Here is an 11,166-nt window from a genome sequence, read left to right as displayed (position 1 = left end):
CGTTCAGTCCGGCAATGAGACGTAGGAAAAGCCTGTTATTTTACACCGGTGCACCGACGCCGGACAGTTGGTCTGCCAGAGTTTTAAGCTCAAGGTAATAGGCATCCATGTTGGGGAAATTATCGAGCTTAACATCGTTGAATTGCTGCTCCAAGTATACTGCCCGGGAAATTTCATTGTCTTGGAAAATTAATCGGAGGCTTTCCCGTGCTTTCATCGCGGTGGTGTCAGGGACGATGATGGTGCCCAAGAGATCGTGAGATATGGTCCCATATATCCATTGAAGGGCAGCAGCATCAAGACGATTCCATTCGGAGATGTCAGCAGCGGTTTGCTCCTTGACTGGTACGTCGGCTGCAGATGGAGGTGCCGGAATGATGTGATCGATAACTCGATGCACACGGCAGTGGAGTTTGAATAGTTCTGCCCAGTGAGAATATTGGCCCTTATTTAACTCCAACACAATGGGAACATCGTTTTTGATGTTGGAAATAGTTGGATTGGAGTTGTCAGCCATGGTGAAGAAAAGAAGGGAGGGAGAAGATAGAAGACGGCAGAACAGAATTAGGGTTCAGGAAAGGGGCCTGATACCATGTAGGAAATGATCCTTGGTTTGTTTATTCATTGACTAGAGTATTTATACAAAGAGCTTCTAGGGTTTACAAAGATACTAGGGTTACAAGATAATATACTTGCTATAATTAACAATATATAAAATATATCTATCAGAATCTCCCTCCCCCATTTGAGAAGAGAGAAACTGAGTCCTCTCGCTCTCAAGATAAGAGAGACGGAGGAGGGCCCCATCCAAGAGTAGGATGAAAATGTGTGACAACCCGCACTCCACCTTTGAGGGACGATTTTGAATATGACTCCTCGAGTTCTTCAGTTAACGAGGCAGCTAGACAACCTCCCCCTATGATTCTTGGGAAGAATGATTCGGACCTTCTGCCGTCTGAAATTTTCCTAGCGGAAAATGGCTTCAAATCTCTGATTTTTGTCAAAATTTTAAAACATCGTTTACATGCGAAATTTACTATAAAAACATAAGGTTTCGACGATTATTAACAAAACTGCCGAAAATCCTGCGAACATATAATCAAATAATCGCACGAATTTGCAATCAATTACAATCACGAAATTAATCACCCCTTTAATTCATTGCAAATTTATAAAATTTAATCCATGTTAACTATAATTGATTATGGAATTAATTACAGGTTCGTGATACCACTGTTGGGTTATTAACAATATAAACAATATAATTCATGCGGAAAAACCATAAAGCCAGGAATCCAAATTAATTGCCACATAGTCAATTAGCATAATTCAGGATACATACTATGTGATGCGTGCCTTCCCTAGCAGCTCCCGAACCGAACAAGAACAGGTACAAGACTCCAAGTGTCGTCCCTCCGTAGATAGTCCACAGCACGTTGGGATCCGCCTTAGATTCAACCAACTAGAATATTCTCTAAGGTTTTATGTGCACTCGGGAAACTCACAATACTTTTGATAGGAAATTGTAATTATAATACTTGATATATAAATTGTGATTATCAACCACGTATTTATAGGGTGGAAATATGGACTTAGAATTCTACTAGGAATTAATTCACTAATCCTATTAGGACTCTAGTGAATTAGTAGCAGTAGAATTTTACGATTAATTAAACACTAAGTGTTTCAGATTTATCCCAAAAGTCTAAACTTAGTAGAAATAGGAAAACTGATTTCTTAAGGCCTAAGAAACACAAAACTTGGCACACAAGCCAACTTGCCTCCAACACAGCCTTGCCGGCCACGCTCACGTGCGCGCTGAGCTCGGCCCAAGGCCTTGCGCACTGCAGGCCCATCGCACAAAGGCTAGCAGCCATTGCCGGGCGCTTGGCCTAGCGCTGGCGCTGGGACTCGTGCTTGGCGTTGGCGCTGGGCCTTGTGCCATTGCTTGTCGAGGGATTGGCCGGCTTGCTTGCCGTCTTGTCGCTCGTCGCGCTTCCTATTCGTTTTCTGATTCCGGAATTCGTTTCCGATTCGAACAATATTTACGATTCCGACAATATTACCGATTCCGGCAATATTTCGTTTCCGGAAATATTTCTATTTCCGATAATATTTTCCGATTCGAACCATATTTTCGTTTCCAAAAATATCTTCGACTTGGATATTATTTATATTTCCGTCATGAACCATATTTCCGTTTCCGGATATATCTTCATTTTTGGCAATACCCTTTATTTGCCTTATGATGATTTTAGCTCCCACTGGAACCAAGACCCATCATTTCCGAATGACCATAAACAGAGTACTTAATGAATGTTATATTCACTTAAATACTTGATCCGTTTACGTACTATTTGTGTGGCCCTACGTGTTCAGTCAAGAGTAAGTTGTGGATTAATATTATTAATTCCACTCGAATTGAAGCGGCCAATAGCCAGGCATTCAGATCACTTGATCTCAATAAATTATTAACTTGTTAATTAATATTGAACCCCATTTATTAGATATAGTATTAAATGCATTAAATGCAAACTTGGACCAAGGGAATTATTTCCTTCAGTCTCCCACTTGTCCTTAAGGACAAGTGTGCATTTCCTAATTCCTTTGTCTCTCAATGCCTGCTCATGAACATAAGGTAAGAGTAGTCATCGTTATTATTACCAGAGGTATTTCTCAATGTCAAAGTTCAACTGATCAAATAAACAGATAATCATAGCCTATGATTCATCTGAGCATGGCCATGCATTTTATAGTTTTTTAGCTCCCTGAGTGGCCTTGTACAACTTTCGGCATCTCATCCCGGTTTATGGGAGGACAATCCCAATCTTGTGATCTTCAGGTTAGACTTCGTTTGGTAGGTGATTACCTGAGCGTTGTCATTATAGTCTCCTTTTACGGTGCGACGCTTGACAACGTCAAAGTAACCAGTTCTAAAACAAGTAATCTCAAATCACTCAGGTATTGAGGATTAGTGTCTAATAATGTAATGAAATTTATTTATGACAGATTTTCTTTTCTTACAGTAAAGTTTCATAGGTCTGTACGATACTAATCTTATTAAGTAAGTATCTATGCAAATGATTGCGACATTGCCATGTCCGCATAGGTCAAGAAACAGAAATACTAGCCATCTTGCATTCTAGTCATCTAGCGTTTTCTATGCATCCACCTTTATAGAAAACTTCCGAACAGGGACCATTTTCAACTTTTGACATTCAAGTTCACTTGATAGACATTTCTTAGTCATAGGACTGGTCCTGACAGTCTATCTTGAATATTTGTCAAATTGAAAGGACTCTACATTTAATAAACCATTAAATTAAATGGAAAGTGAATTTTATTCATTTCTATGAATGGTTAACCAAAATGTTTTACAAAGTATTAAACTCTAAAACTTTAAAACATTCATTAAGGACATCAAATCTATTCTCCAAAATGTTTGATTCCCATAGCTGCAGTGTGCGAGTTATGCTTCGCTTGTGGCAGAAGTTTAGTTAATGGATCTGAGATGTCGTCGTCAGTTCTAATCTTACTTATCTCGACTTCTTTTCTCTCCACGAATTCTTCTAGAAGGTGAAATCTACGAAGTACATGTTTGACTCTCTAGTGGTGTCTAGGCACCTTTGCCTGTGCACTAGCTCCGTTATTGTCACAATATAGAGCTATCATATCGGCCCTTTAATGGAGGGGACTACACCAAGTTCACCTATGAACTTCCTCAACCAAATAGCTTCCTTTTCTGCTTCATGTGCAGCAATGTACTCCGCTTCAGTTGTTGAATCCGCTATAGTTCTCTACTTAGCACTTTTCTAGCTTACTGCACCTCCGTTGAGGCAGAGGACAAACCTAGACTGTGATCTGAAATTATCTTTGTCGGTTTGGAAACTTGCGTCTGTATAGCCTTTAACAATTAATTCATCATCTCCACCATAGACCAGGAATTCATCTTTGTGCCTTTTCAAGTACTTCATAATGTTCTTCGCAGCAGTATAATGTGCATCTCCTGGGTTTGCCTGGTATCTAGTCGTAGCACTGAGTGGGTACTCAACATCCGGGCATACATTATCAATGAACCAATCAATGATGCATATGGAATTCCACTCATTCGTCTTTGCTGATCTAGTGTTTTTGGGCACTGAGTCTTGCTTAGAGTCATTCCATGAGACTTGGGTAAGTAGCCTCGCTTGGAGTCAGCCATTTTGAACCTATCAAGCACCTTATTGATATAAGTGTTTGACTAAGTCCAATCATCTTTTCAAATCTATCTCTGTAGATCTTGATGCTCAATATGTATTGTGCTTCTCCTAGATCTTTCATTAAAAAACATTTCCCAAGCCAAATCTTGACAGAGTTCAACATCGGAATTTCATTTCCAATAAGTAATATGTCATCGAAATACAATACTAGGAAAGCAGTTTTGCTACCACTGACTTTCTTGTATACAAAAGATTCGTCTGCGTTCTTGACAAAGACAAAGTCACTAACTGCTTCATCAAAACGTATATTCCAGGTGCTTGATGCTTGCTTCAATCTATAAATGGATTTCTTAAACTTGCTTACCTTTTAGCATTATTTGGATCCCCAAACACCTCAGGTTGTTTCATAAACACAGTTTCTGTTAAAACGCCGTTTAAGAAAGCGGTTTTGACATCCATCTGCCATACTTCGTAATCGTAATATGAAGCGATTGCTAACATTATCCGAATAGACTTTGGCATTGCAACTGGTGAAAAGTGTTTGTATCCTTTTGCAACCAATCTAGCATTGAAAACTTCTAGTTTCCCGTCCTTGTCCTTTTTCAACTTGAAAACCCATTTGCTTCCTATGGCTTGGTAGCCATCTGGTAAATGGACCAAATCCCAAACTTGGTTTTCAGACATGGAGTCTAATTCTGATTGCATGGCTTCTTGCCACTGCTTGGAGCTAGGGCTCGTCATAGCCTGTTTGTAAGTTGCAGGTTCATCGCTTTCCAGCAATAGAACTTCATGGCCCTCATTCGTCAAAGTACCTATGTATCTTTCTGGTGGAGACCTATATCTATGCGATCTACGCGGGGTTACATTTCTAGTTAGTTCTTGATTCTCACCAGATACTTCTAAAGATCTGTTGATCATTCTCTAGAGTTTGTTGTTCGACTCGAATTTTTTCGAGGTCTACTTTTCTCCCACTTGTCATTTTAGAAATGTGATTTCTTTTCAAAAAGATACCATCTCGAGCAACAAACACCTTGTTCTCAGATATATTGTAGAAGTAATACCCCTTTGTTTCCTTTGGGTAGGCCACAAGGATAAATTTGTCAGATTTTGGTTGAAGTTTGTCTGAAATTAATCGTTTGACGTATACTTCACAACCCCAAATCTTAAGAAAAGACACTTTTGGAGGCTTTCCAAACCATAACTCATATGGAGTCTTTTCAATAGCTTTAGACGGAGCTCTATTTAGTATGAGTGCAGATGTGTTTAGTGCATGTCCCCAAAATTATATTGGAAGTTCGACCCGACCCATCATTGATCGAACCTTGTCTAGTAAGGTCTTGTTCCTCCGTACGTTTTGACACACCGTTCCATTGAGGTGTTCCAGGAGGAGTCAATTCTGAAAAGATTCCACAATCTTTCGGATGGTCATCAAATTCATAGCTCAAATATTCACCGCCTCTATCAATCGCAGTGCTTTAATCTTCTTGCCTATTTGATTCTCTACTTCACTCTAAAATTCCTTGAATTTTTCAAAGGACTCGAACTTATGCTTCATTAGGTAGACATAACCATATCGACTGAAATCATCAGTGAAAGTGTTAAAGTAGCTAATGTTAGGTTATGATTCATATGACAAAACATAAATCATGCGGAAAAACCATAAAGCCAGGAAAGCATATTATTTACACATAATCATTTAGCATAGTTTAGATGCATACACTTTGTTGCGTGCCCTCCCTAGCTGCGCCCGAACCGAACAAGAACAAGTCTTTAGGACTCCAAGTGTCGTCCCTCCGTAGATAGTCCACAGCACGTCCGGATCCGCCTTAAGCTTGACCAACTAGAATCGCCCTTGAGGTACTTAGAATTTTCGGCTAATGTAGGCAATTGTATGACTGAATTTTGCTCTCAAAAATCACTTTGAATACTTGAAATCGTATATACAAATAATGACCCTAGGCCCTTATTTATAGAGGAATGGAAAAGGAATTGTAATCCTATTAGGATACGAATTAATTAAACTAGAATCCTAATAGAATTCTTATTTAATTAATTCATCCTTTTAGGAATTTAATCATATGTCGAAACCTGATAGCTTTAGGATTCGTATAACACACAAACACACACACGCACGCACAGCAGCCCACGAGGGGCGCCATGCGTGCGCGCGCAGCCCGCGAGCTCGCAGCCCATTGCCACGAGGCCCACACGCTGCCGCAGCCTTGGCGCGCGCTGGGCCTGCCTTGCGGTGGGCCTGGCGCAGCCTTGGCTGGTGCGTTGTGGCGCGCTGGCTTGCTGGGCGATGGCCCGGCTTCGTGTTGGGCCTTCGTCTGGCAGGCCTCGTCCGATGCTAATTCGTACGATACGCTTCCGATTAATTTCCCGATTCCGGAATTCATTTCCGATACGAACAATATTTAATATTTCCGATTCCGGAATTAATTTCCGTTTCGAACAAATATTTAATCTTTCCGTTTCCGGAATTATTTTCCGATTCCGATAATATTTCCGATTCTGACAATATTTCCGTTTCCGGCAATATTTCCGATTCTGGCAATATTTCCATTTCCGATAATATTTTCCGATACGTACCATGTTTCCGTTTCCGGCAACATCTACGACTTGGATAATATTTATATTTTCGATACGATCCATATTTCCGTTTCCGGCAATATCATCGTTTCCGGAGTATTCACTTCTTGCCTGTGACGATCTCAGCTCCCACTGAAACCAAGATCCGTCGATTCCGAATATCCATAGATGGAGTATTTAATGCCATTAAATACTTGATCCGTTTACGTACTATTTGTGTGACCCTACGGGTTCAGTCAAGAGTAAGCTGTGGATTAATATCATTAATTCCACTTGAACTGAAGCGGCCTCTAGCTAGGCATTCAGCTCACTTGATCTCACTGAATTATTAACTTGTTAATTAATACTGAACCGCATTTATTAGACTTAACATAGAATGCATACTTGGACCAAGGGCATTATTTTCTTCAGCTACAACCACCTCTAGCATTTGAACTCATTGGTCCACATACATCTGTATGGATTAATCCTAATAGATCATTTGCTCTATCTCCAACTTTAGAGAAAGGTTTCTTTGTCATTTTTCCAAGTAAGCATGATTCGCATTTACCAAAATCCTCTAAGTCAAATGGTTCTAGAATTCCTTCTTTCTGAAGTTTTTCCATGCGTTTCATGTTAATATTGCCTAATCGACAATGCCACAGATAGGTGAGATCTGAATCGTTCATTTTGGCCTTTTTGGTATTTGTGTTATAAACTTTTTTGTCGTGATCTAGTACATAAAGTCCATTGAATAATTTAGCAAATCCATAAAACATCTCTTTAAAATAAAATGAGAAACTATTGTCTTTTATTTCAAAGTTAAATCCCTTAGCATCTAAGCAAGAAACAGAAATGATATTTTTAGTAAGACTTGGAACATGGAAACATTCTTCCAGTTCCAAAACTAGCCCAGAGGGCAACGACAAATAATAAGTTCCTACAGCTAATGCAGCAATCCTTGCTCCATTTCCCACTCGTAGGTCGACTTCACCCTTACTTCTCCCGCTCAACTTCTCCTTTTCGAGAATTGATCGAATGTTGAATGAATTGTTGTTTGCCATAGTTAAAACGAGAATTGAAAAAGAATAAACAAATAAATAACCATTCATACATTCTCTTAATAAACTTAAATTCTAGCATACATGCATAATTCAAAATTTATTAAGCATTTTATTCGAGTTTTTGTGTTCCATCAGGTGTGAATAAAATTAATCCTAGATCCTCAAAATCATTGAAGAATTAAGCACATTATGTATTTGACTCAATTCTAAAATATTTTAGGTAAGCAAATCCTTTTCTAAATGTCTAGAAACTACTCTTGGTTGATAGGTACGTCTAAGAACTTATTAGGTAAACCTATCCCATTTTCCACGACATAAAAGGACTCCTTAATTATATCGTTGAGTTCAACCAAAAATAACATGTACTCACAACTAATGTGTACCTTACCCCTTTAGAATCAATAAGTAACACCTCGCTATGGCGAAAAACTATTACTAGATTGATATAAAGGTTATCCAAGTAAGTGTTATTTTGGAATGATACATTTTATCTCAATTTTAAAGTTTGGAACTTAGGGCTCTTACTATGTTGGTTAGATTTTAAGTGAACTAAAATCCTTAATCATGCAACATAATCAAGCCACAATCTCATGCATAATATTAAGACATATTTAAAGCAATAAATATCTTAAAACATGCATAAGATTCAAATGTGATCTAGTATGGCCCGACTTCATCTTGAAGCTTCAACTTCAAACTCCTTCTTGAATTTCACCATGGGAGGCAGCATTTTATTCAAATAGGATATGCTATAATTAAACTAATTACAACTAATTTATGGTACTCAGACCATATTTAAATAAAAACTTTGGTGCATTAGACCAATTTTACATTCAAACTAATGGTACGCAGACCATATTTACTATCCTATTTGGGCCATACTAGTCACTTTCCGCAACCTGCAAAACATTTCATTTACAATATACCATTCCTCCATTCATTTATCAATGAATTCCCCACTTAGCAGGTTAGCAGAAAAAAATGCATCACATAAACATTTGCAGCAACTAATCAAACGTTCCAACAATCTACAAATTATTCAACCTTATTAGTTCTAATCGAGTTGTTTTAACCTTAAAGGAATAAAGACCTAATCAAGAGTTTAATGAATACAAGCTCCCACTAAAACCAAGAATTTACATGCTTTAATAATTTTAAACATAAAATTGTATTTCCTGGTCAAAAAGGAAACTTACAACTTTAATTAAAATTTAAAGCTCACATAAAATAATTTTAAATCCCTTAATTATTTTTCAGTTCATTAAAATTAATTAATTATAATTTTACCAAGGTTCTAATTTTATTAAATAATTAGTATAAAATAAATTATAGTAATTAAATTAACAAAATTAAATTTCGAGAAAAATTAAAATTATGAAATTAAAATAATTAAAATCGTTGTTCAATGGAAAATTAAAACGAAATAAGTCATTCAGCCGATGCAAGGCTCATGGGCGCAAGGCCCATGCCTCGCCAAAGCTGTAGCGTCGCAAGGAGCTGACTGCACGCATGACCGAAGCCATCGTACAGCCATGCCCCTCGCCAACGCTCGCCGGCTCGACACCATCGCTCGCTGCTGCTGCTTGCTTGGTATGCGCGCATAGCACTAGGGCATCGCTCTATGCCTCGTCGCCATCGCTCGCTGGGCACGACACGGGGCTGGCAGACGCGTATGGCCCAAGGGCCATCGCTCGCTGCCTCGACGACAGCGCTCGCTGGGCGTGTGCGCGCGTTGCCTCTTTCTCCTTGCTCGATCACTCGCACAGCACACACCACACAGGCACTGTGCCCGCGCACGCATGCTTGTGCCTTGCTCGCTGCCTAGTACCGCATGGGCGACGAGCTCCCTTTCTCGTCGTTGCATGCCCGCACCAATGCAACACCCCTTAAGGGTAACACTTAGCTTCCATTGCTTCATGCGTGCAAGATTGGGAACGATTCATAAAAATCAAAACATTTATAATTAAATTTAACGACAAATTAATAATCCATATTAATATCATTAAATTTAGGTGAAAATTTGAAAAAAATTTAGTCAAATGAATTTCCGATTACATGATTTCTTAGGGATTAAAATCTAGGTCATAAAATTTTAAAAAAAATCAATTTTAACAAATTTTATGGTGGTTTTTAATCATAGGATCCTAATTAAATTATAAATTAATTATGAAATTCAAAACAAATTCTAAATTATTTGAAATTCAACAAATCATTTATAATTACAAATTAGGTTGTATAATTAACAAGTTTAAACCTTAAAATTGTTAAATATATACAGTAGGTCAATTATAAATTCAAAATTGTTAAATATATACAGTAGGTCAATTATTTCGTATCACCTAATCAAAGATAAATCTAAGTCCACTAACAAGATAGCAATGGAAGTAGGGATCGTATCCACAGGGAAACATGCGTTCTTTCTATTACTAAAACTAAGGTCTAGACTATTGGGAAACAAGAAAATGGGTTTGTTTTGTATATTAAAACTACGACGATAATAAAAAGGAAATAAATGAAATGATAAAAGGTCTAGGACATATGTTCACCAATAAACAACAATCCAGGATGATAAACAATATTAACATCAATAAAACAGTTAATTAGATTAGCATGCTCTCTCGAACTGATACTAATCATATACTTGAAATTAACAGGCTCTCGCAATGTATTAATCCCAATTCTACCTATGGAAACAAGCCTAAACATCAAGTTGCATCTCTCGAATCTTAACTGTATATTGCTAGACTAATACAATTAAACCTACGTAAATCTAATCGCATAGTAAATAAAAACAATCAGTAGGAATTAACCAATAATACCAACAATAAACAACATTCAATCATCCCTTCATATTACACTAGAGGAAAAAACCTTATAAGTTGCTCTTAAAAGTGGCTTATAAGGTGCCCTTCGTAAGTGCCACCAATGGGGGGGTCACTTATGTAAAATTATCAAAAGTTGCCCTTAACAAGGGCAACTTATAATCTTATAAGGTGCCCTTGTTTGCAACAAGGGCACCTTATGTGAAACTTATAAGGTGCCCTTGTTGCAACAAGGGCACCTTATGTGAAACTTATAAGGTGCCCTTGCTGCAACAAGGGCACCTTATAAGCTGCACATAAGATGCCCTTGTTGCAAACAAGGGCACCTTATAAGCTGCACATAAGTTGCTCTTGTTGCAAACAAGGGCAACTTTTGAGTTTTTTTTTAAAAAAAAATAAAAATAAAAAAATCTGCAATATAATTCCTAATATTCTGCAATATAATTTCTGATTTTGCAATATAATTTCTGTTTCATCAAACGCCAGCTTGACATTCTCAAAAATGATATA

General features: G+C 37.9%; 1 protein-coding gene across 1 annotated transcript; it reads right to left on the bottom strand.

Moving 5' to 3' along the window:
• Nucleotides 1-40: 40 nt before the first annotated feature.
• Nucleotides 41-517, bottom strand: LOC110779653 (uncharacterized). Its single transcript, XM_056832356.1, has one exon. It carries the CDS (start codon nt 515-517, stop codon nt 41-43), a length of 477 nt encoding a protein of 158 aa, XP_056688334.1.
• Nucleotides 518-11,166: the final 10,649 nt, after the last annotated feature.

Source organism: Spinacia oleracea, chromosome 6 (genome assembly GCF_020520425.1).
Source record: "Spinacia oleracea cultivar Varoflay chromosome 6, BTI_SOV_V1, whole genome shotgun sequence".
Classification (NCBI taxonomy): domain Eukaryota; kingdom Viridiplantae; phylum Streptophyta; class Magnoliopsida; order Caryophyllales; family Amaranthaceae; genus Spinacia; species Spinacia oleracea.
Note: the sequence above shows the minus strand (reverse complement) of the source record. Positions and strands in the feature narration are given on the sequence as shown.

Coding starts and splice junctions, on each gene's coding strand:
- LOC110779653 (XM_056832356.1), bottom strand. CDS start 517: ATGGCTGACAACTCCAATCCAACTATTTCCAACATCAAAAACGATGTT.